General features: G+C 43.5%; 2 protein-coding genes across 4 annotated transcripts in view; one reads left to right on the forward strand and one right to left on the reverse strand.

Annotated features, from left to right (window-relative positions):
* Positions 1-26242, forward strand: part of RAB4A (RAB4A, member RAS oncogene family) — a 98842-nt gene that overhangs the window by 64147 nt on the left and 8453 nt on the right. Inside the window, exon 8 of one of the 2 annotated variants that reach the window (XM_073219967.1) lies at positions 2683-2821. The exons of the other annotated variant lie outside the window; for it this stretch is intronic. The gene's annotated coding sequence lies outside the window, so the exon portion shown is untranslated. Of the gene's footprint in view, positions 1-2682; positions 2822-26242 lie in introns of those variants that run through there. 2 annotated transcript variants of the gene reach the window in all.
* On the reverse strand, positions 2177-24502 carry CCSAP (centriole, cilia and spindle associated protein). Of its 2 annotated transcripts, XR_005058520.2 has the most exons (5): positions 24358-24502; positions 23616-23930; positions 6038-6303; positions 3234-4747; positions 2177-2903 (listed from the first exon to the last, which is right to left on the reverse strand). XR_005058520.2 is itself a non-coding variant. In XM_037008276.2 (4 exons), exons 2-4 carry the CDS (start codon positions 23917-23919, stop codon positions 4571-4573), a joined length of 747 nt encoding a protein of 248 aa, XP_036864171.1. In that variant the 5' UTR covers positions 23920-23930; positions 24358-24502; the 3' UTR covers positions 2177-4570. The 2 variants fall into 2 exon arrangements, 1 of the variants encoding a protein (XP_036864171.1); XM_037008276.2 differs by having other exon boundaries at positions 2177-4747.

Here is a 26242-nt window from a genome sequence, read left to right on the forward strand (position 1 = left end):
AGCCAGGGGGTTACCTGGTGACGCCAGCATGAAAAATGGAGAAAAACAGGAGGGAAACAAAGGATTTCCCCCCCTCCCAGCTTACGGAGTCCCCTTCCTATGCCAGGCCAGGCTTCTCTAGGCCTGGGAAGTTCTGCACCTCTCAGCTCACTTCTGTTCAGGGCTGCGCTGTGTTCAGGCTGGGAGATAACCAGGAGTGAAAACATGGCAGACGCACCACTTCGGTTGTGTTTAGATTTTGCTCTTCTTCCCCAGTCTGCATGCCACTGTTTATTTCTTAGAGTCCTCAAATAGCTGTCCATACATCCTGTCCAGATTTCATAGTTGTGTTTGGCAAGAACCAAGGGAGGGTGTATGTCAACTCCACTGTACTTAAAACCTGAACCTTCTTTCAGATAAGTTTAAAAAAAGAAGTTATAGAACGTGGATAGCAGTGTTTCATATTTGTGCAAAAAGAAGTATTATACGTACCTCCGTAGGTAAGTGATTAGAAAAAAGGTCTGGAAACTTACACCCCATACTTAACACTGGTTTCCCCCAAGAAGGGATAGAATTTTGTGAGGGGGAGGGACTGAAAGGAACTTTCACTTTAGACTTGATATTTCTTTTCTGAATTATTTTAACTATGCACTATTACTTTTATAATACTTATAATACTTATTATACTTATTATAAGTATTATAATACTTATAATTTATAAGGCTAGGAAAAATGTACAGTTCAAATACACAGAAAGCGTTTTTCTGGATGTATTCAACATACCTTGTTAAACATTTTTCTAGTGAAAAATTCATTTAGAAATCAATGGGATACATTTTCTTGAACCACTGATGTACCATTTTTTTTTTTTTACCACAAAACAGAAGTTTCAGCCTGGTATATGAACTGTATGCATTCTTTCCAAGAAAATGCAGTATTAAATATATTTAAGCTAAAATAAAGACCTGGTTCTTAGAAAATACAACCCAAGTTCCCATTGTCCAATCTTTGTAGGTGCCCGGCCTTTGTTCCTCCAGAATGTTAAAGTGCACGCAGGACCCAAATGTGTCACACGGGGAGACTGTTCTTACATAGGGTTTGGCTGATTGTAAAGGAAATCACAATGCAGGTGTGTACTGTATTGGTTCAGATGTCCTGACTTTCAAAACGGAAAGAGCAACTTCTTTCTCATACCAGTAGGCGTGAAGGGAGCGAATCAGTCAGTGCCCAAACCCTAGACAGAGCTGCTTGCAAGGGATCTGGTGTTCAGTCTACACTTACAGTGAAAAACTCTATTCATCCTATTGTACAAAAATCCATGTCAAATGTAAACCTTTTGAAATGGCCAGGTCACATTTTTAGGATCACTTGCTTTATGAATAAACTTGTTAAATATTTAACTGATCATAAGACTATATATAGTAGGGGCTTTATGAGTCAGGCATTAGTAGTTTAATAACAAACCAACTATGAAATCAGGCTATATAAGTATTGGCACCATTTTTCATCTAGTCCAGTGAAATGTAAAACCATCCACTAAACGTTCCTGAAGCTGTCAACAAGAAAAGTTGGTGTTCCTTCTAACGTATGCTTGGCCTCTCTCCCTCTTGGCCAATATAACCGAACGCTGTAAGTATCAAGTACTAGAACCTTCCATTTGTAAAGTGTATGCCCAGTACAGCATTAGCAATTTAAAGAAGGAGGGGAATACACTAGAGATTTCTTTTAAACCTGCCCATTGTGCAGAATTGTTTGGGAAGCTGAGCTTCCAATAACTCAACAGCCTCCTTTCATGCAGTTTAGTCAGCTGAGTTTGAATGACCTGGCATACACACCTTTCAAGTTACTACCAATTTTTATTTGTTGAAGCAATGACAAAGATAATTAAATATGAAGTGTCATAAATATGTGCCTGTTACATTATGAACAGTTAAGATAAGCTATACCCTATTATACCTTTAGTAAACTTAAAAAAATGTATATATATGCTTAGAAATTTTATGGCCATGGCGGAGCATACATATAACCACAGGACAATATATTTTGACACCTCCTAAATAAGAGCAGCCATTTAGGTTTTAAAAGAAAGAATAGATTTCCTATGCACTTATTCATCTCAGCCCGGCATAGTGCTAGACATTACCCAATATTCTATTCTAATGACTGCTTTTAATAAAAGTAACACAGAAAACATATGTTTATGGCAAATTGTTTTTAATTCAGAACCTTAAAACCAAAGTTTTTAAAAGTCTTATATAACAATTATTGTATCCTGTATTTTAAATATCACTGGATTCTCAAAGTTTCAAACTTTTCAACAGGAAAGGTAATTTAATCTAACTTTCTGTCTTGCAAGTTGTCCCAAGAATTAGGAACATGATTATAAACACATTAGTTTCCAGAATAAGAAAGTAAAACTTTAAAACTTTAACTCAAAATTTTCAATAGGCTCAACAAGCCATTTTCACCATTAAAGAAAAAGAAAAGAAACCCTAACCAGCCAATGAGCTGGACATGGGAAGGGGACTCACAGTCATTTCCCAGAGTCATTGTCCATGCGTATGAAAAGTACTATAAAAATTTTGTCCATTCATCCTCTATGTAAAAAGGGGAAAAGTTGGGCGATATTGCCTTGAATGTTTCCTCTCCATCTGGAGTTTCCAGCTGTAAGCACAATAAATATGAGTCTTTTTTTTTCTGAAGGAGGGCGTCTGGCTTGCTGGAAGCTGGAGGAAGCTGGGTTCTAAGGCCGTCCGCCCGCCAGCCGGAGCTACTCCCAGGAGGAGCTTCCCTAAGATTGTCAGATGCAATGGGAACGCTGGAGCTGGACGCTTAACTGATCATGCAAGACGCGGGTTTTAAAGGAACAGTTTTCACAATCAGCAGTGCCATCACAATGCCACATTCACTTGATCTTTAGGTACCTGCAATGTTTAAGCACTTTAATAATAATAACAGCAAAGCTCAACAGAATTACTAGCCAGGTTTTGGACAACATACAGTGCATCCTCTATGTACATCTCAGTAAGCAGGGGAACTTAATGTGTAAAGAATTCAGCTCAAAATGATACACATATTTTTAAAGTCTTTTTTTTAAAAAGCTCATGATTCTTACATATGACTATTCAAAGCTTGATGCAGTTGAAAGATGACATATGAAGGTTTTATGTGGAATAAAACATTCGTGTTCTAAAAAATGACCATAATACTTCAAAAACCCAGAGTGAAAATATCAAGGAAACGTTCAGGCTCACCTCCACCAGCAGATGTCCCTGCACCCATCGCCAGGCGCAGGGCGGGCGCAGGCAGAGGGCCTTTCTTCTTCTTATGAAGGATTCAGCCCTCATCCTCCCTGCAGACTCCTGTCTCCACCAGATGGAAACCAGTGTTTCTTAAATCCATTTTTTTATCCCCAAACCAAATGTGCCAAAGAGAAAGAGCACTTCACTTGCACACTTAACATGTGTGCCTACACACACCGCCATCCTCTCTCGTCAGGTTCCATGTAAGATGCGCTGGTTGATCTGGGAGTGATGCGTGTCACCCAGAATGAGTGATGGACGTCACTGAGGCTTTGTCACGAGCGAGTTCCATGGCGGGAGAAAAGGGGAGGCTCCACTTCTAACGAGTATCTTAGTATGTATCCCCATCCCCAATAAATAAGATAACCTCAACTTCATTAAATGCAATTCCAGATTCTAAGTTCTAAATGTCGCTGCCAACTATTATAGAAAAGGCGAAAGCCTACAGTGGGTGGGTGTCAAAAGGTCAGACCAGGAAGTGACTGACCCCCCATTGGATGTGTTCTGATAAAAAAATCTTACAATTAAAAAAAGTGACAATCTTAGACTCAAAAAGAAACTTTAGTACTACTCTATAAACACATTGCACAGGAGCTTCGTTTATTGGAATGCATTTGAACCACTAAACTATTAAATAAGAATACCTGGATGACAACATCAAGAGAAAAGATGGCCCTCATCCAGCCCAGATATTTTTTAAATATCACAGTCCACAGGAAGTGGTGCTGGCCTAAAATACAAGTAAGTTTAACTTTTCAGGAATTACCAAAGTTTCAGTTTCACTTTACATGGAATTCATGTTGAAACGCACTTCTGACCTGATACTCTTTCACGGAGAAAATGAGTCTTAAGCTCCAAGCTGGAATGCTCTTACTGGTTATGGAATCCGGGGTGACTCAGAAGAAAGAGGGTGGAGACAGGCTCCACCTACACATGGGAAAAGAATACTGAATTTTAAGCATCTCTAGTCATTTAAAGGCATTTGGTGCCAGTGTCTTAAAATATTAAGATGCTTTAAAACAAAACCCTTATAAGACTATCAAAGATTTAGGGAATTATCTCCATGAATAACCAAATGTTTATGGCTTCAACTGTCACCTTACAGCCAAGGTAGGGGACCCAGGATTGATCAAAATAGAACAATCTTCTAGAAATTCCCTAAGAAAAGCCGTGCATCACCAGCTGGCTCCTTAAACCTGGATCTGGGTTCATTTGATGGTTTTTGTTTTGTTTCTTCTTCTTTCATTGACAATTTTTAAAAGAGGCTGTTGGAGCAGCGGTGTCCTCCGTCAGGCTCTCGCTGAATAGCATCTCATGTATTCTGTCAGCCACGGGTTCTCTGAGGCAGGAGGCTTTATCCTTCTGTTTTTCTCCACATCAACAGAGTGTGCACGTTGCCTCTGAGCAACCAGTCTCCTTTTTTCCACCTGTCTTCTGTTCTTGGCTCGTAATGCTGATTCATGAATCTAAGGAGAGTTCAAAAATACCAGTATGATGACTTAAGTGCTTTTGTACTAATTTGCAAGAGCATTTGCGATGAGGCTACTACCCCCAGGTTGCCTAAAGAGGGCAGAGGCAAGCCCAGACCCAATAAATTCAGTCCTTCTGTGAATATAAGCTCCTCCAGAAAAGCCATTCCCACCTGGATTCTGTGGCTTTACCCCACTGACAGTGATAAAGGAACCAAGCAGAAAACGTACACTGGGCTAAATTTTAGGTATACACGGTAAGTAATGAATTTGCATGTACCTCTAGAAATTGGGTCTGGAAAATTACTGGAGCCACCTAGCATTAAGCATGCATGAGTATTCCATTAAAGGACTGTAAATGTTTTATAGCAAAATACTAAAAAAAATTTCTAGGGACTTTACCACCTACAATGGTTCATGCCACAGATAAACTCTGTTAAATTTAATCCCAGGAATTGCCAGCGGTCTTCTGTTAAACCAGAGCTTTGTCGTCTGAAATACCACTCCAAATAACACCCCGCTGTGCAGGTTCATTGGGAAGTCTGTGCAGTAAAAATTTGATTATGATATTTAATTAGAATTCAAACAGCTTACACTTTCTCTTTCTGCCTCTTTTTGTTCATTTTTGCTTCAGGCTGGTAACCGTGTCAATGCCAACATACTGATTATTTTGTGGCTCTACACATGAGGGACCTCTTGTATGATGTTGTCAGGACTTCACACAGGGCTGAGTTAGAGAACTAAAAGGCATGGGGTGAGGACCAGCAGGGGAAACACAATCGTCGTAATTTCACCCAAAGGAAAAGGGAATCTGTGGTAGATGTCAAGAGGTACAGGAGGTGCACTCCAACAGACAATAGCAAAGGAGTCCAGGAAATGTCAGTTATCAAAGCCAAAGAGGGTGGAAGCCTCTCGAGACTGCTGGCCAGTCTAGATGGGCAGCTGCCAGCCCTGGTTATTCCCCATCTCTGCACTTTCTGGTCCCCCGGGGAACATGAGAACCCTGACCCCAGCCACTTCTTCACCTGGTTGTGGGTGAGTAAACCTCTCCAGGTACCAGCTAACTCCTAGAACAAGCCTTCCTCTCCAGGCAGCTAACCACCAGAATTCTCCCGTTTGCCGATCAGATGCCCAGTTCTGGCTTGTCTCGGACCCCCTACGATCCCTACAGTCTCTCACAACCCCAAAGCACCAGAGTGACCACAGAATAAGATACCCAGTGACAGCAACACAACCCGACTCCCACCCACCGAGGGAAAGTGGGAAAGCGAGGCGGCATGCACCTACCTCGCGCACTGGGGCCGAGGCACAGACGTTGTGTGTTTTCTGGCTCCCCGTATCCGTCTGTTTTTCTCCCCACCCATAGAGAGCAAAGGGATGCTTGTTTTCTTTTATTTTACTTGATGATCTTTGAGGACTTTTGACGGCTTTCCTATTTTCTGCAGCAAATAAGGCACTTGGCTGGTGTCGAGGTTCGACGCTGTTGGGTAATTTGTCCGCCTCCCTTGTTCTGATCTCCTCGGGTTTTTCTTTGACGTCTTTTGCTGGTGGTGCTTTTTTAAAAAAGGAGATAACAAGATGAAAATGCTTAAAATCAGGTTTACCTGTAATTACTTTAAATGTTGGGGCCTAACATTTCATAATGCTTAATTAAGTTGGTAACTTTTTTGCTTACAGCTCAATTCACAAATTTCACTCCAAACAGAAATAAACAAGTTGGTATAATGATTTTCAGTCTATTTTTAAATCAACGACAAATACGCCAACCCTGAACCAAACCTATTTAAAAACAAGAACTGTCACTCATATTCTGAGATGAAACATCTCGATTACATATTGAAAGCTGGAAAGCACCGCAGCCTACTGGCTTTCTCCACAACCTCCAAGCCAGGGGCAGGCACCTGAATGCCTGGCTTCAAGGAAGGATCCGATTTACAGTAATCATTCAGCAGCTGCAAAGGCTAGGTTTCTATTAAGTCACTCAGCTCGACTTCCAGGATCCTATTGCTTTTGGATGTGCCATGATTATGGAAAATGCTCCCTGCGGCCTCACATGTCCGTCAGCACTGGCTGCAACCTGATTGAAAGGCCCTCAGTCATAATAGGGACTGGTTTCCATAGCTACTCACCTCTGCAGCAGCGGTGCCTTCCCAGCATGGAGAGCTGGCTAGGGCTCTGTGTGAATGGGCTCCCCAACACCTGCACCAGAATCGACCTCACAGATCAAAGCCTGTGGTCTACACAGTTCTAAATTCTGTGAGCAGAGCCTGGGAAACTGGCAGGGAATGGAATGCCTGAGGCGAACATGAGCTATGAAGGGTACACTCCCAAACATAAGTACCTCCCTTCATTGCCTTTTATGATTTTGCCATTATTTTTTATAAACCCCATACTTACCTGTAAAAGTTATTTTGCTTAAATCCTTTGTGAGCCTACATTTTGTTTTAGCCTAAGCTTATATTTTGTTTGTTTTTGTTGATATAAAATTGGCATATAACACTATATATATTTCTGGTGTACAATGTAATTTGGTGTTCGTGATATTTGTATAAATGTGACCACCACCTAGGTCACAGCCTTGTCACCATCCATTGCCACACAGCCGAGCCCCTTGACCCATTTCACTCTGCTCCACAACACCCTTCTCCTCTGGTAACCACCAATCTGTTCTGCTTCTGTGAGTTTGTTTTGGTTTTGGTGTTTAGATTCCACACGTTAGTGAAATCATAATTTGCCTTTCTCCATTTGATTAATTTCACTGAGCATAATGCCCTCAAGGTCCACCCACATTGTCACAAATGGTAAGATCCCCTTCCTTTTAAAGACTGTGTAATATTCCATTTATCTTTTGTGTCCTGCTCCTGTGTATATGTACCACCTCTTCTTTATCCATTCATCTGTTGGTGGACACTCACGTTGCTTCCAGATCTTGGCTGTTGTAAATGGTGCTGCGATAAACACAGGGGTGCATATAGCTTTCTGAGTTAAGTGTTTTGTTTTCTTTGGGTAAATTCCTAAAAATGGAATTACTGTGTCATATGGTATTTCTATTTTTAGTTTTTTGAGGAACCTCCACACTGCTTTTCACACTAGCTGCACCAATTTACATTCCCACCAACAGTGTACAAAGGGTCCCATTTCTCTGCATCCTCACCAATTCTTGTTATTTCTTATCTTGTTGGTATTAGCCATTCTGAGTGGTGTGAGTTGACATCTTGTTGTGGTTTTGATTTGCATTTCCCTGATGAGGGAACCTCTCTCCATGTGTCTGCTGGCCATGTGTATGTCTATCTGGAAAATGTCTATTCATATTCTCTGCCCATTTTTTAATCCTCTGTACTTAAAAGAGACAAGCTCAAATGTATCTGCAGGAGCAGGACACAAAAGATAAAAATATAGAAGAGAAAAGATAACACATCACTATAATATTAGTATCTATAAAATTCTTAAAACAGTGCCTGGTACGAGACTTTTTCCATCAAAAGATGAATGCAAAAAAGATGTGGTAGATATACACAACAGAATATTACCCAGCCATGAAAAGGAATGCAATGTTGCCAGGTGTGACCACATGGATGGCCCTAAGTGAAATAAGTCAGAGAAAGACAAATGCCATGTGATTTCACTTATATGTGGAATCAGTAAAACAAATAAAACCCAGAAACAGACCCATCAATTGGAGGACAAACATGATAGAAGAAGGCCTGAAACAGGTGAAGGGGATAAAGAGGTACAAACTCCCAGTTATAAAATAAACAGGTCACAAGGATACAAGGTACATTGCAGGGCATACAGTCAGTGATATTGTAATAACTGTCCATGGTGACAGATATAACTACACTTATTGTGACAAGCATTTCATAATGTATATAAATGTCAAATCACTGTTGAATAATATATATATCATGTCAACTATACTTCAATAAAAAAATAAAATGCATTTTTCAGACAAACCAAAATAATGTTTACCACCACAGTGGAAGGTTATTATTCCCCCCTTTTCAGTAAGTGATAAAACATTCACACAAAAAGAAGTTCAGTCTTGATTTGGGATTGTGCCATCTGATTCAAAAACCCTGAACTACATGTGGCTATTAAATGTATGTTTAAGTTAATTAAAATTAAATAAAAATAAAGATTCAGTTCCTCAGTAAAATGAGTCAGAGCTCAAGTGCTCTGAAACCTCATATGTCCAGCGTCCCAAAGAGAACACCTCCATCGTCACAGAGAGTTTTATTGAACGGCCTGATTTTTTTAATGTATTTGAACAACAAAATTTGACCTAATGGGCATACATAGAACACTGTACCAAATAACTGCAGAATACGCAAGCTAGTCCAGCACACATGGAGCGCTCACAGGAACTATATACCCAAGGCCACTAAAGTAAATCTTAATACATTTACAAAACCGACATCATATACAATATAGTCTCAAACTATTGTATAATTAAGCTAGCTAGAACAATAAAAATAACCTTTTTAAATTTCCAGGTCTGAAATTTTAAAACTGTTTTAAATAAAGCATCGATCAAAACCAAATCTCATATGGATACACAGAAATGTGGATTTATTCAATGCCACTGAGCCGCACACTTAAAAATGGTTAAAATGGTAAACTGTACTGTGTATTGTATATCTTACCAACAATTTTTTAAAATAAAAAAGTGGCAGTGATAGAGAGCATTCCTTTCTTAATCCTGGTCTTATTAGAAATGTTTCCGAAGTTTCCTCACTAAACAATGTAATAGATTTTTAGCAAGTTACAGTTTTATTAACATAAATACGTTTCCTTTCATGTGCATTATACATAAATGTGTAACTTCATTGATTTTTTCTATATTTTAAAAATCATGAAAATTAGAAAATGTGCTGAGTGAATAAAAATACTGTGTGGCGGGAGAACTAAGACAGTGGCATGAGTACAGCAGCGGAAATCTCTTCCCAAAACCAGATATATTTTGGAAAATACAACAAATACAACTAATCCTAAAAGAGAGACCAGAAGACACAGGACAACTTCCAGACCACATCCACACCTGTGAGAACCCAGTGCCTTGCGAAGGGGGTAAGATACAAGCCGCAGCCCGGCAGGACCTAAGCGCCCCTCCCCCCAGCTCCCAGCGGGAGGAAAGGAGTCAGAGCGGGGAGGGAGAGGGAGCCCAGGACTGCTAAACACCCAGCCCCAGCCATCCGCACTGGAGCACACACACACAGTGCGTGCGTGGGGTGCTGGAAACTAGGGAAGCAGGACAGTAAGACCTGTGAGCGGGTCCCCGCAGCCGGTGCCCCGGGGACAAAGAAAAGCGAGAGCTTTTTGGAAGTCTTAAAGGGACAGGGACCCCACAGCTGGACGGAAGCACCCTAGGACACTTAGCACAGCAGCTGTGAACCTCAGGGAGCTCCGCATGCCTGAACCCCTGCAGTGCAGCTTGGAGGCCCCTCACCAGGATAAACAGCCTCCCGCCTGTTCCCCCTTGGACACGGCGCCGCCATATTGGAGCAGCAGCCTGAGGCCGGCCACACCCACAGCAACTGCAGAACTAAATAAACTCCATAGCAGCTGGGCAAGATCAGAAGCCCTGTCTGCACGCAGCTGCCCAGCACAAGCCGCTATAGGCCGCTGTTCTCCCAGGAGAGGAAGGCCATAAACTGGCAAGAAGGGACTTTCTCTTACCCAACACACGCGCCAACTCCCCACAAATATATCTATCGCCATGAAAAGGCAGAAGAAATTGATACAAACCAAGATCACAGAGGCAAACCCTGAGACAGAGATAGACCTAACCAGTCTTCCTGAAAAAGAATTGAAAATAAAGCTCATAACCACACTGATGGAGATGCAGAGAACTATGCAAGAGCTAAGGGATGAAGTCCGGAGGGATATTACAGATGCCCGGAGGAAGATTACAGACATCCGGAGGGAGATTACAGAAATGAAACAATCTCTGGAAGGATTTATAAACAGAATGGATAAGATGCAAGAGGCCATTGATGGAATAGAAACCAGAGAACAGGAACACATAGAAGCTGACACAGAGAGAGATAATAGGATCTTCAGGAATGAAACAATATTAAGAGAACTGTGTGACCAATCCAAAAGGAACAATATCCACATTACAGGGGTACCAGAAGAAGAAGAGAGAGAAAAAGGAATAGAAAGAGTATTTGAAGAAATAATTGCTAAAAACTTCCCCAAACTGGGGGAGGAAATAATCAATCAGACCACGGAAGTGTACAGAACTCCCAACAGAAAGGATCCAAGGAAGACAACACCAAGACACATAATAATTAAAATGGCAAAGATCAAGAACAAGGACAGAGTTTTAAAGGCAGCTATTGAGAGGAAAAAGGTCACCTACAAAGGAAAACCCATCAGGCTATCATCAGACTTCTCAACAGAAACCTTACAGGCCAGAGAGAACGGCATGATATACTTAATGCAATGAAAGAGAAGGGCCTTGAACCAAGGATACTGTATCCAGCACCACTACCATTTAAATATGAAGGAGGGATTAAACAATTCCCAGACAAGCAAAAGTTGAGGGAATTTGCCTCCCACAAACCACCTCTACAGGGTATTTTAGAGGGACTGCTCTAGATGGGAGCACTCCTAAAACTAAATAGATGTCACCAGAGAAAATAAAATCACAGAAAGAAAGCAGACCAACCAAATACTAACTAAAGGCAAAAAATAAAATCAACTACCCACAAAAGCAGTTAAAGGAAGCACAAAAGAGCACAGAATAGAACAACCAACATATAAAGAATGGAGGAGGAGGAATAAGAAGGGAGAAAAATAAAGAATGACCAGACAGTGTCTAAAATAGCTCAATAAGTGAGTTAAGTTAGACGGTAAGATAGTAAAGAAGCTATCCTTGAACCTTTGGCAACCATAAATCTAAAGCCTCCAATGGCAATAAGTACATATCTTTCAATAATCACCCTAAATGTAAATTGACTGAATGCATCAATCAAAAGAAACAGAATAACAGAATGGATAAAAAAGCAAGACCCATCACTATGCTGCTTACAAGAGACTCACCTCAAACCCAAAGACTATAGGAACAAAGAAAGACTGAAGGAACAAAACAGCAGCAGAATCAGAACCTAAGAATGGACTAACAGTTACCAAAGGGAAAGGGACTGGGGAGAAAGGGAGGGAAGGGAGGGATAAGGATGGGGAAAAAGAAAGGGGGCATTACGATAAGCATGTATAATGTGGGGGGGGCATGGGGAGGGCTGTGCAACACAGAGAAGACAAGTAGTGATTCTACAGCATCTTACTAAGCTGATGGATAGTACTGTAATGGGGTATGTGGGGGGGATTTGGTGAAGGGGGGATCCTAGTCAACATAATATTCTTCATGTAATTGTAGAACAATGACAACAAAATTAATTAATTAATTTAAAAAATACTGTGTGGCAAGACTTGCATGATGCCACGGAAGCAGTGATCAGAAGGAATGTATAGCCTTAAAGTGATATATGAGAAAAGAAAGGCAAAAGGCAAGAAAATCAGTGATTAGCATCCTCCTCAAAAAGCTAGAAATATAGTCAGTAATGCTGTAACATCTTTGTATGACAGTCAGTAGATACACTTACCGTGGTGAGCATTTCATAATGACATAGTTGAATCACTATGTCACTTATCAACTATCCTTCAATTTAAAACAAAAAGGCTAGAAAAACAAGCTCACAGAAAATCAAAGGAAAAAAGATCACAAACTAATGAAAAAATGTAATAAAGAAAATCCACACAGCCAAGAGTTAGTTTGGAACAAAATAACAGATTTGACAAACCTCTGACAAGACTGATGGAGAAAGAGAGAAATAAGGGAAAAATAAAAATAGGTTAAAATACAATCAAGGGGGAAGTTCGCGTTAATACGCACTGATGATATGTGTGGGGTCCCATCCTTTCAAAATCCCACTAGAGTAAAGGGAAAAGGTGCAAACCCCACAGAACAAAGAGCCAGGGAGGCAATGCCCTCGGACACAAGATGCCATTAACACTTTGGGAGATGGGGGTAGATGAAGAGGCAGACAGGACCTGGCACAGCTGGGGAAGATGAATCCTAATTCCCTGCATGAGAAAGGAACACGCTGAGGCCCAGAAAGACTGAGACACTAAGCCCCTGGGTGCCCAGGAGGACAGGACAGTGGACAGCCTTTTCCAAGGGCCCGGCATCAGCAGCACCCCAGCCACCAGCTCTTTGGACAGCACCATGTGGACGTGCCTGTTGAGCACTGGGGTTGATATTCTCCCCTTGAACCTGGGCAGATTCTGCAGCACGGACTGGGGGGAACGGGTGCTGTGTGGCTCGCAGTGATGCACATGCAGCATCGGCCCTTGGAAGCCGGGCACTTGCCCTCAGAAGCCGGGCAGCACGTCATGAGGAAGTCTGGGCGCATGGAGGTGTCACCAGTGAGCGTCCTGGCAGACAGCCCCTAGGCCAGAAACATGAGAGCACTCTCGAGTGGTATTGATGGTTTTTATTAAAGTTACAAGAAATCCAAGAAGAAGACACTTAAAAAAAATTTTTTTTTGAGAACATTTGGAACAAAAAAGAAAAGTAATGTCTTCAAAATTTTAAACTAGGATGGTAGGATTAAACTTTTCAATAGAAAATTTGGAAGATAAAATTGAAGAGTTCTTGAACAGAAGGATTAAAGTGACGGCATGAGAGGAAAGACAGAGGCTTCCTCCTAAAACTGGATACAATTAGAAAATTTAATTGGCGCAACTAATCCTGAGAGAGCAGCAGGAAAGAGGATGCTAAGACTGCACACACCTGGAGAAAAGAGCAGACCTCACCAAACAGGGTAAGGTACCAGAGCTGTGGCTCCAGCGGACCCAAGCCCCTCCCCCACCCCAGCTCACTGGTGGGAGGAAGAGAAACGGAGCAGGGAGGGAGTGGAAGGCCTGGGACTGCTGAATACCTAGCTCCCGAGATCTGCACTGGGAGCACAAACCTACATTTCATGGTGCTTTCATGAGACTCGCATGACTACTGGGTTGTAAAGTTAATACAGGCAGAGTTCCTGGGGAGACTGGGACTCCGGCTGCTCTGGGACAAAAACTTACACCTGTGTGCCCGGCCCACTGGCTCAGGCAGTGGAGACAGGCACAGCAGCCAGGAGGTGGGGAACAGCTCTTTCCTCCCCCCAGGCACCAGTATGGCTCCCCTGCGACCCCCAACATTGCTTCTGGGGCTGAGCAGCTCCAGACACTACAGCTTCGGGACACTAGAGGGCGCCATATACAAACATGAAACACCAAAGGAACCTTGTCCAGAGTAAAATTATTAATACAACTTCCGAGAAAGATTTAAATGATATGGTCCTCCTGACTCTTCCTGAAAGGGAATGCAAAATAAAAATCATCAACATTCTAATGGAGGTAGGGAAAGACATCCAAGAACTCAGGAATGAATTCAGGTCAGAGATCCAGTCATTGAAGAGCACAATGGAGGGTATTAAAAGCAGATTGAATACGGTGGAGGAGACAATAAATGAAATAGAAACTAGAGAAGAGGAATACAAAGAAGCTGAGCCACAGAGAAAAAAAGGATCTCTAAGAATGAAAGAATATTCAGAGAACTGTGTGACCAATCCAAGCAGAACAATATTTGCATTATAGGGATACCAGAAGAAGAAGAGAGAGAGAGAGAGAGAAAGGGATAGAAAGTGTCTTTGAGGAGGTAGTTGCTGAAAACTTCCCCAATCTGGGGAAGGAGATAGTCTCTCAGGCCATGGAGATCCACAGATCTCCCAACACAAGGGACCCAAGGAAGACAACACCAAGGTACATAGTAATTAAATTGGCAAAGATCAAGGATAAGGACCAACTGTTAAAAGCAGCCAGAGACAGAAGTAAGATCACATACAAAGGAAAGCCCATCAAGCTAACATCAGACTTCTCAGCAGAAACCTTACAAGCCAGAAGGGAGTGGCATGATGTATTTAATGCCATGAAGCAGAAAGGCTTGGAACTGAGATTACTTTATCCAGCAAGACTATCATTTAAATTTGAAGGAGGGATTAAACAATTTCCAGATAAGCAAAAGCTGAGAGAATTTACCTCCCACAAACCATCTCTACAGTCTATTTTGGAGGGACTGCTATGGACGGAAGTGTTCCTAAGGTTGAATAGCTGTCACCAGAGGTAATAAAACCACAGTAAAGAAAGTAAAACAGCTAATTATGAAGCAAATGCAAAATTAAATTAACTATTCCCAAACTCAATCAAGGGATAGACAAAAAATACAGAATTTGATACCTAATATACAAAGAATGAAGGAGGAAGAAAAAGGAGGAGAAATAGAAAAGAACCTTTAGATTGTGTTTGTAACAGCATACTAAGTGAGTTAAGTCAGACTCTTAGATAGTAAGGAAAGTAATCTGGAACCTTTGGTAACCATGAATCTAAAGCCTGAAATGGCAATAAGTACATACCTATCGATAATCACCCTAAATGTAAATGGACTGAATGCACCAATCAAAAGACACAGAGTAATAGAATGGATAAAAAAGCAAGACCCATCTATATGCTGCTTACAAGAGACTCACCTCAAACCCAAAGACATGCACAGATTAAAAGTCAAGGGATGGAAAAAGATATTTCATGCAAACAACAGAGAGAAAAAACCAGGTGTTGCAATACTAGTATCAGACAAAATAGACTTCAAAAAAAAGAAAGTAACGAGATAAAGAAGGACACTACATAATGATAAAGGGCTCAGTCCAACAAGAGGATATAACCATTATAAACATATATGCACCCAATACAGGAGCACCAATATATGTGAAACAAATACTAACAGAATTAAAGGAGGAAATAGAATGCAATGCATTCATTTTAGGAGACTTCAACACGCCACTCACCCCAAAGGAGAGATCCACCAGACAGAAAATAAGTAAGGACACGGAGGCACTGAACAACACACTAGAACAGATGGACCTAATAGACATCTATAGAACTCTACTTCCAAAAGCAACAGGATACACATTCTTCTCAAGTGCACATGGAACATTCTCCAGAATAGACCACATACTAGGCCACAAAAAGAGCCTCAGTAAATTCCAAAAGATTGAAATCCTACCAACCAACTTTCCAGACCACAAAGGTATAAAACTAGAAATAAATTGTACAAAGAAAGCAAAATGGCTCACAAGCACATGGAGGCTTAACAACATGCTCCTAAATAATCAATGGATCAATGACAAAATTAAAATGGAGATCCAGCAATATATGGAAACAAATGACAACAACAACCAAAGCCCCAACTTCTGTGTGATGCAGCAAAAGCAGTCTTAAGAGGAAAGTACATAGCAATCCAGGCATATTTAAAGAAGGAAGAACAAACCCAAATGAATAGTCTAACGTCACAATTATCAAAATTGGAAAAAGAAGAAGAAATGAGGCCTAAAGTCAGCAGAAGGAGGGACATAATAAAGAGCAGAGAAGAAATAAATAAAATTGAGAAGAATAAAACAATAGAAAAAATTAATGAAACCAAGAGCTGATTCTTTGAGAAAATAAACAAAATAGATAAGCCTCTAGCCAGACTTATTAAGAGAAAAAGAGAGTCAACACACATCAACAGAATCAGAAATGAGAAAGGAAACATCACGATGGACCCAACAGAAATACAAAGAATTATTAGAGACTACTATGAAAACCTATATGCTAGAAGCTGGAAAACCTAGAAGAAATGGACAACTTCCTGAAAAATACAACCTTCCAAGACTGACCAAGGAGGAAACACAAAATCTAAACAAACCAATTACCAGCAAAGAAATTGAAGCAGTAATCAAAAAACTACCCAAGAACAAAACAAATACTCCCAAACTCATTCTATGAAGCCAACATCACCCTAATACCAAAACCAGGCAAAGACCCCACCAAAAAAGAAAACTACAGACCAATATCACTGATGAACGTAGATGCAAAAATACTCAACAAAATATTAGCAAACTGAATTCAAAAATACATCAAAAGGATCATACACCACAACCAAGTGGGATTCATCCCAGGGATGCAAGGATGGTACAACATCTGAAAATCCATCAACATCATCCACCACATCAACAAAAGGAAGGACAAAAACCACATGATCATCTCCATAGATACTGAAAAAGCATTCCACAAAATTCAACATCCATTCATGATAAAAACTCTCAACAAAATGGGCATAGAGGGCAAGTACCTCAACATAATAAAGGCCATATATGATAAACCCACAGCCAACATCACACTGAACAGTGAAAAGCTGAAAGCTTTTCCTCTGAGATCGGGAACAAGACAAGGATGCCCACTCTCCCCACTGTTATTTAACATAGTACTGGAGGTGCTAGCCACAGCAATTAGACAAAACAAAGAAATACAAGGAATCCAGATTGGTAAAGAAGAAGTTAAACTGTCACTATTTGCAGATGACATGATACTTTACATAAAAAACCCTAAAGACTCCACTCCAAAACTACTAGAACTGATATCGGAATACAGCAAAGTTGCAGGATACAAAATTAACACAGAAATCTGTGGCTTTCCTATACACTAACAATGAACTAATAGAAAGAGAAATCAGGAAAACAATTCCATTCACAATTGCATCAAAAACAATAAAATACTTAGGAATAAACCTTACTGAGGAAGTGAAAGACCTATACCCTGAAAACTATAAGACACTCCTAAGGGAAATTAAAGAGGACACTAACAAATGGAAACTCATCCCATGCTCCTGCCTAGGAAGAATTAATATCATCAAAATGGCCATCCTGCCCAAAGGAATATACAGATTTGATGCAATCCCTATCAAATTACCAACAACATTCTTCAACAAACTAGAACAAATAGTTCAAAAATTCATATGGAAACACCAAAGACCGTGAATAGCCAAAGCAATCCCGAGAAGGAAGAATAAAGTAGGGGGGATCTCGCTCCCCAACTTCAAGCTCTACTACAAAGCCACAGTAATCAAGACAGTTTGGTACTGGCAGAAGAACAGAGCCACAGACCTGTGGAATAGAATAGAGACCCCAGATATTAACCCAAACATATATGGTCAATTAATATATGATAAAGGAGCCATGGACATACAACGGGGAAATGACAATCTCTTCAACAGATGGTGCTGGCAAAACTGGACAGCTACATGTAAGAGAATGAAACTGGATCACTGTCTAACCCCATACACATAAGTAAATTCAAAATGGATCAAACACCTGAATGTAAGTCATGAAACCATAAAACTCTTAGAAGAAAACATAGGCAAAAATCTCTTGGACATAAACATGAATGACTTCTTCATGAACATTATCTCCTCGGGCAAGGGAAACAAAAGCAAAAATGAACAAGTGGGATTATACCAAGCTGAAAAGCTTCTGTACAGCAAAGGACACCATCAATAGAACAAAAAGGTACCCTACAGTATGGAAGAATATATTCATAAATGACAGATCCGATAAAGGATTGACATCCAAAATATATAAAGAGCTCACACACCTCAACAAACAAAAAGCAAATAATCCAATTAAAAAATGGGTAGAGCTGCTAAATAGACAGTTCTCCAAAGAAGAAATTCAGATGGCCAACAGACACATGAAAAGATGCTCCACATCGCTTGTCATCAGAGAAATGCAAATTAAAACCACAATGAGATATCACCTCACACCAGTAAGGATTGCCACCATCCAAAAGACAAATAACAAATGTTGGTGAGGTTGCGGAGAAAGGGAAACCCTCCTACACTGCTGGTGGGAATGCAAATTAGTTCAACCATTGTGGAAAGCAGTATGGAGGTTCCTCAAAATGCTCAAAATAGAAATACCATTTGACCCAGGAATTCCACTTCTAGGAATTTACCCTAAGAATGCAGCAGCCCAGTTTGAAAAAGACACACATGCACCCCATGTTTATCACAGCACTATTTACAATAGCCAAGAAATGGAAGCAACCTAAGTGTCCATCAATAGATGAATGGATAAAGAAGATGTGGTACATATACACAATGGAATATTATTCAGCCATAAGAAGAAAACAAATCCTACCATTTGCAACAACATGGATGGAGCTAGAGGGTATTATGCTCAGTGAAATAAGCCAGGTGGAGAAAGACAAGTACCAAATAATTTCACTCATATGTGGAGTATAAGAACAAAGAAAAACTGAAGGAACAAAACAGCAGCAGAATCACAGAACCCAAGAATGGACTAACAGTTACCAAAGGGAAAGGGACTGGGGAGGATGGGTGGGAAGGGAGGGATAAGGGGGAAAAAGAAAGGGGGCCTTACGATTAGCATGTATAATGTTGGGGGGTATAGGAAAGGATGTGCAACACAGAGGGGACAAGTAGTGATTCTACAGCATCTTACTACGCTGATGGACAGTGACTGTAATGGGGTATGTGGGGGGGACTTGTGAAGGGGGGAGTCTAGTAACCATAATGTTCTTCATGTAATTGTAGATTAATGATAATAAAATGAAAAAAATAAAAATAAATTTAAAAAATTGAAGAGTTCTTCCAGAAAACAGAACCACAAATCCCAATACCAAAAAAAAAAAAATTTAAATAAAAATGTTAGAGGTTTGATCCAGGAGGTACACCATCCAACTAAAAATAATGATAGAAAGAAAAATTAAATAGAGTATAAGAAATTTTAAAGAGTACTAGAAAATATCACTGAACTGGAATTAAAGTTTCCAGGTTGGAAAGGCCCACCAAGCTGTCAGCCCTGTGAATGAGAACAGACACACAGAATTTTAGAACAGTGGGGATACAGAGAACCTCTAAAAACTACCCCCCCCAAGAAAGGAAAGAAAGAAAGGAGGTCACACACACCAGGCAGGTGTCAGAATGGCTTGGTACCTCTCAACAGCAAGACCAAAACAAAAAAAACTAGGATTCAAAATAATCCTGTGCTTTCAAACACTGAAATTTCTTACCTAGAATTGTTTACTCTGATGAAATATCAGTCCCACCTTTGGATATAACAGAGGCATTTTCAAACCTGCTGGGCCACAAAATGTTCTCCTTCCATGCAGCATTTCTCAGGACTTAGAGAGCATCGCAGCCCCAAAAGGAAGGGGAAGGCCAAGTCCAGGAAGACTGAGATATAAGACAGGGGGTCAGATAAAGGAGGTAAACGACCGGGATATTCAGGCCAACGGTGCAGAGAAGCCCCAGTCTGCAGCGGTGTCAGAGCGGAGCTGCATAAAGTCTCCATCAGAGCAGGAGCATTAAGGGTTTGAAGAAAATGTCTACTACAAGGAAAAACATTAAATGAATAGAACCCCTAATGTGTCTAGCATATGACAAGTTTTACAATAGCTACCAAGACTATTTCAAGCTGAATTAGTGATGGGAATGTAATATAAAAAAAGTGAAGTGATGATTAACTTTAGAAAAAACATAAACAAAGAGCATGTAATCAGAATAGACTGTGTGGCTTACCTGCAAATAATATTTACATAGCCGTGATCATTCAAACCCAGAATAGTGCTTAAACAAAATACTCATATAGTTAATAACACAAGGGACATGATAAGTGCTGGTGTCTGTCTGGGAGCAGGGGTGACAGAGCTCAGACCTCTAGATAAATCATCTCCCGTAATGGGAAGTCAATGTACATATAATAATGTTTAAAATAAGTCCGCAGCTAAGGCTACATAAGAAGAGGGGGGATATGCTGAGAGGAAACTCGGAGAGTTAAGAGGCGCACCTTCCCCGCAGAAAGCAAGGGCTGTTCATGGGAAATGGGTCAGGATGACTTTCATTTTAAGGATATTTTTTTTAATTATGCATTTATATAACTTTGCTAAAAATTTTTTAATTTAAAAAGAAATGTGACTATGAAGAAAGGAGTCGGAGACAGTATGTTGGCCATGGAGGGAAAAATAAACCCAGCGAGACGCCCCCACCAGGCTGCACACGGTCCACACAGGCCTTCACTCCCCAAATCTTCAGTAAGACTGAGAAGCCAGGGATCATCAGACATTTGAGAAAAGCCTCTCACAGGAAATTCAGGAGTAGAAGCAAAAAGAACCCAAAATGGGAGAGGAAGGGGAAACCGAGACTACGGTGTGGAAACATGCAAGAAGGAAATAAATACATAAAAAATCTCAGGTACCTTAACTCAAGATACTGCACGTGAATCAAGAACAAAATACCTATTTTTTTAAAAAGGAATAAAAGGAGGGAAAGTGTGAAGGAAAGTAGGAAGGAAGGTCCAGAAAACAGTGCAAAAGCATGTCCATTCAAGGATAAATAGGATCCCATGAATGACAAATGTATAGAAGAGTTGGGAGGTTGAGAATATCACCCAGAAAAATGGAAGAAAGGGACAGATAGAAATCAGGACAACTTAGAAAATCAGGCGATGAATTCGTGAAGCCTGGCATCCAACTAAGGAGTTTAGAAAGAAAAGAACAGGAAAAAGGGAAACAGAAATGAGAAAAAAATTCAGGAAAATGAAGCAGAACTACAGAACGTGAATTTGACCACAAGGACCCACCGAGCGCCCAGGTGGACCAGAGCCCCAGCCCAGAGAAATCTTTCAACACTGGAACTGACAGGACCCTAAGATTTTCCCTGGGGAAGAACGTTTTACCTACAAAGGATCAAGAATCAGCACCAGAGGTTACAGCGCAGCAGCCCTACGCCTCCACATTGTTTACAAAAGAGTTTCTCCCAACCTAGAATCCCAAGCCCAGCCACAAACACTGAATCATGAAGCAGAATAAAGTTACCTTGCGACAGGCAAGGCCTCAGAAAGTTAACCTCTCACACACCCTTTCTCAGGAAGCTACTAGAAGATAAGCCCCACCAGGGGAGGGGATGAAGCAAGAAAGTAATAGAAGTAAAAGCCACAGGGCAGAGGCTCTTACCCAAGAAAGAAGCCGAGTCCCTGGGCGGTGGCCAGGACACTCCCCAGACCGGGCTGGGCAGCAGGTTCAACAAGCAGGCAGGCCAGGTGGAAGTAGGTCAGAGGCCCTGGGAGGAATGTCTTAAGACAGTCAGGGGTGATAGCAAGCCTAATGCGTTGACTGTGTTGCGAAAGAAAAAGGAATCACATCAAACAACATTGGGCAGCTCTGAGCACTTCCCAGAGGCACAATACTGTGGGTGCTAACCGTGAATCCAACAAACTACGCTGAGTATATGTAAGATGGGGTGGAGATGGGCTGTGTGTGTGGTTAGGCGAAAAGGAAAAAGAATTAAGCTGATAGATAATGTGAATAACTGAAAAAAACATCAAGAAGCATCAAAAGCCATGTCACTTGGAGAAATAGAAATAAACAGCAAAGGGAAAGCCATATTGGGATGATTGTTGCTAATGTTTATGTTTTATAGGGACTCAAGAGTGCTCATCATTCTCATATATGAAGCTGTTCACTTAAAAACAAGGATTTTCAATGCTGCCGGACGCTGGAATCAACAGGGGTTGTGACAGACAGCAGCAAAGCAAAAGATCCCAGAACTTGGGAGTCCAGAAGGCAGAGAACATCCTTTCTTCTCCCTGACGCCTAAACCAGAAACATTAGCAGAGAAGCAGTAAGCGACCTTAGCCGCTGGAGGGTTCAGTCTCAAAGGAAGCCCCACATAATCACGAACTCAAGCAAACACCAGCACCATCCACGCTACAGTGCTATCTGAGAACTGTATTTATAGATGCACAGAAATAACTGACAGCTCTTTCACAGTGAAGGCGCGGTGAGAAACACGTACTCAGTCTGACACACGTGCACGGCATAATTTAGCTGACAGGTCAATGCCCACAGGAGTAAAAGGGAAGGCATTTCTAGCAAAGATCGCTGAAGCTACGAATCTAACTTCCAGATATTCAGGAATCTGCGGGAATTCACAGGTAACATGAGGATGGAGAAGCAACTCTTCTGCTGAGGATGAGATGAGAATAACTGAAGATGCTGTTGAGAGTCTCAAAGACTGAATCTCCTTTCCTCTGCCCCTTGCAGAGAGGCTAGGATCAGTCTAAAGAGAGTTTGATTAATTCCCACTTAAAATGGCGAAAATGAGCAAAACTAGTCACTGATCATTCATCCTGAGCTTCCATTTCTACATCTCTAAAACTAAGATAAAAATTATGGTCCTACCTCTTAGAATTCTTTTGAATGCTCAATGAGAAAATACATATTCTAAGATCGGCGATTGGATGTCTAATAAGATCTCAATTTCTGCATCTGAGGCACTCAGTTCGGCCCGCAGCACCCTCTGCAAAAAGTCCCCAGCTGTGCAACCCCTGCGCACGAAGGAAGGTGTGGGCCACGGCTGCGACAGCAGATGCACAGCACCCAAGGGCCATTTTTCCAGCCACCCCTCCTCTTGCATACTGACAGCCTGAGGGTGGGAGCTTTCTGATGAGCGGGTGGGCACGCAGCGGAGAGACAAGGAGTGCTCCCCCACCAGCCAGGAGTTATTCGACACTGCATGAAGAAACGCAGAACGCCCTTTGGGGACAGCGTAGCTAGGTCAGGGAGTTAGCGCAGAACACAGCCGCCCTATTCCTAAAACAGAGCGCTTTCCTCATCAGCTCTCAGCCGCTTGGGGTCAGAATCTGATGAGGGCTGGGCTCCTCAGAAAAAATGGCCAGCGACGACCTGGATTCTCCAGCAGCGCTTCAGCTGGGTTCTCAGGGATTCAACCCCGAGCCACCCAACCGCGGAAATAAAGGGTGCGGAGGGCGGAGGCGGGCGTCACCGTCCTGACGTTGTCGCGATGGGCGGATTCGCCTACCAGGTCGAGAACCTGCCTAGGGCGCTGGGAGAAACAGCGGGGCCGTGCAGGATGCGCAGCGCCAGCCCAGCCCGCGCAGCAGCCCCGGAGCCCCTCCCGGCTCGGTACCTGGAGGAGCCGCGTCCGGCGCGTCCTGCTCCTCCGGCTCGGCGGGCGCCGCGGGCTCCGGGGACTCCGGGGGCGGCGAGGCGGGGGCGCACCGGGGCGCGGCACCGTCGGGCCCCGAGGAGGCCGACGACGCCGAGTCGTCCGAGCCCCAGGCGTCCCAGAGCCAGGGCGCGTGCGTCTGCTCCAGCAGCCGGCGGCCCAGGCGGTAGCGCAGCAGCTCGCGGTAGCACGGCGCGTACTCGTCCCAGCGCGGCTCCCGGTAGCGCTTCATGTACTCGCTCTTGACGCCGCTGCCCGGGGACATGGCGCCGCCGCCTGCGGAGAACAACACGGCCCAGGAGCGCGCCCCGCCCCTCCGGCAGGCCCGCCCGCCCGCCGCGACTTTTAAATCCCGAGCTCCGCCCGGAGGGGACGGGCGGGGAGGGACTCGGGGGCGGGGCCCGGGCAGGGGCGGGGCTCGAGGGTGGGGCCAGAATGGGGGAGGAGCGCGAGGGCGGGGCCAGGACGGGTCCCGAACGAGGCGGGGGCGCACACCCTGCGGCCGGGGCCTGCAACCCGGGTAGGGTCCCGGGCGCGCGGCCGCGGAGCGGGACTGAGGTGCTGTGCCGTGCGTGGGCGGCCCGGGGTCGGGGGCCGGGGCCTGCACGCTCGGCCGGAGGCGGCGGAAGCCCGGGGGGCGCGCGGAGCTGGGGCCCCGGAGCGCCCCCCGAGCGCGTGGGGCGTGGGGGCGGCACGCGCTTACCTCCTCCCCGCGCGCGGTCCACAGCTCTCCCGGCAAGATGTCGCTGTCGTCGCGGAGGCCCGCGTTCCTGCGGCAGCGGGCGGCGGAGGCGCGGCCTCAGCCCCGGAGAAGGCACCTCCCCCGCGCGCTCCCGGCCCGGCCCTCCGCCCGCCGCGGGGGGCGACCGCTGCGGCGCGGGGCGCGGGCGAGCCCCCCGGCCGGAGACCCAGGCTCGGGGCCGCCCGGCCGAGGAGCAGCGCGCCCGTGCCCTCGGGGGCGTCGGTGGGGGTCCGGGACCCGCCTCCAGACCGCACGTGCGTTTCCGCTTATGCGTATGTGTCACCTGTTATTCTGGCTTTAACCCCGTTTCACGTTTCAGTACGTCTCCTTTCATGTCCACACCGCAAACATCTTAAAATCTTAAATAAAACCGCTAACCCACGCGCTCAGAGACCGTTTGCCCAGAAAACCGCGACAGGTTCAGCTGCGTTGTTGGGAAGTAGACGACTTTGGCCCCGGTCGTGGTGACAAGTTTCAAAAATGGCCCCGCACAGAGCCCTCCCCTTTATTAAAAAAAGCTTTGATGCATTCTTTGCAAAAAGATTAGAAAGAAAAGAAGTTTGGGGAAATCAACACTATCGAGCAGATACAAAGCAGGCCTAGACCATGAGTGAGTTATTACCTGGCTCGAGGCTTCCATACTGGGGTTTCCCCCGCTTGACCCACGGTTTTGCGCCGGTCTCTGCGCCCTGCCGCCTCCTCCATCACGACTGGAGGATCCAGAGGTGGACACTGCTCAGGGGAGCCGGGTCACACCGTCCGAGAACTTAAAGGTCATTATTGCTGGACTGGTGAGAAGGCCCGGCAGCCTCCTGGCGGGAGAGTCCGTGATCTCCCGCCACGGCCCTGACTTCTCCCTTCGCCACTTTCCCTCTCTCTGTTCCTTGAGACACCCCCGGGGACTTTTCTAATGCACTTCCTTTCTGTTTAAGCTGGCCGGGGCTGATTTCCAGTGGTTGGAACCAAAAGAACTTAAATAAATGTATTAATGACGTGGTGGAAATAATGTGCCGTTCAATGAAAGGCGCAGAACACAATCTGTTTACCTTACTTTGGCTGCATAATCAACCACCCCCCAAAATGTAGTGGGTTAAAACAACTAAGGTTGATTATTTCTCATGATTCTGTGGACAGTTAGCTGGACAGGTCCTCTGCTGGTTTCACTTTACTGGTCGAGACCGGCTTCTGGGGTCGCATTCAGCTGGAGGTGGCCGGGCTGGAGGCTCCAGGGGGCTTTGCTCACAGCGACAGGGGGGCCAGCTGTGCGTGGGGCTGTCCTGGTCTCCCTGTGGGGTCGTCCTCCAGGATGCTAGGCTTCTTCATGTGGCCCTGTCTTCCCAGAAGGTTAGCAACAGAAGCTGGAGTGCCTCTGAAGGTCATGTACATCCCTTCAGCTGCATTCTAATGCTCAAATAAATCACAGGCTAGCCCAGATGGCAGGTGAAATGATTACCCCACCCTGCATGAGGGAAGCTGCAGCAAACTCCCCATGCAAAGGGGCATGTGTACTGGCTGAAGACCCTTGAAGCCATATTTTACCATCACCCAACCATACACACACAAAGAAGACCATGTCTTCGTATGACTGAAAATGTAGAATCAGGAATGATTTGTTTGTTTAAGATCTCTCTGTTTTGCACAATTAAGCATATTATTTTCATTCTAAGTTTAAAAAGTCTTATTATTAGTCAGGGCTCACCGCTTGGAAGTAACAAAAACCCAATTCAACAAACTTAAAGAGAAAGGATGTTCCGTGTCTCTGATAGCCAGAAGCAGAGATCCGGTTGACGTCAGTGGGACTCTACTTCTTTCTTCCTGTCTTTGAGCTCTGCTTTGCTCCTGGAGG

This window comes from Manis javanica, chromosome 13, assembly GCF_040802235.1.
Source record: "Manis javanica isolate MJ-LG chromosome 13, MJ_LKY, whole genome shotgun sequence".
Classification (NCBI taxonomy): domain Eukaryota; kingdom Metazoa; phylum Chordata; class Mammalia; order Pholidota; family Manidae; genus Manis; species Manis javanica.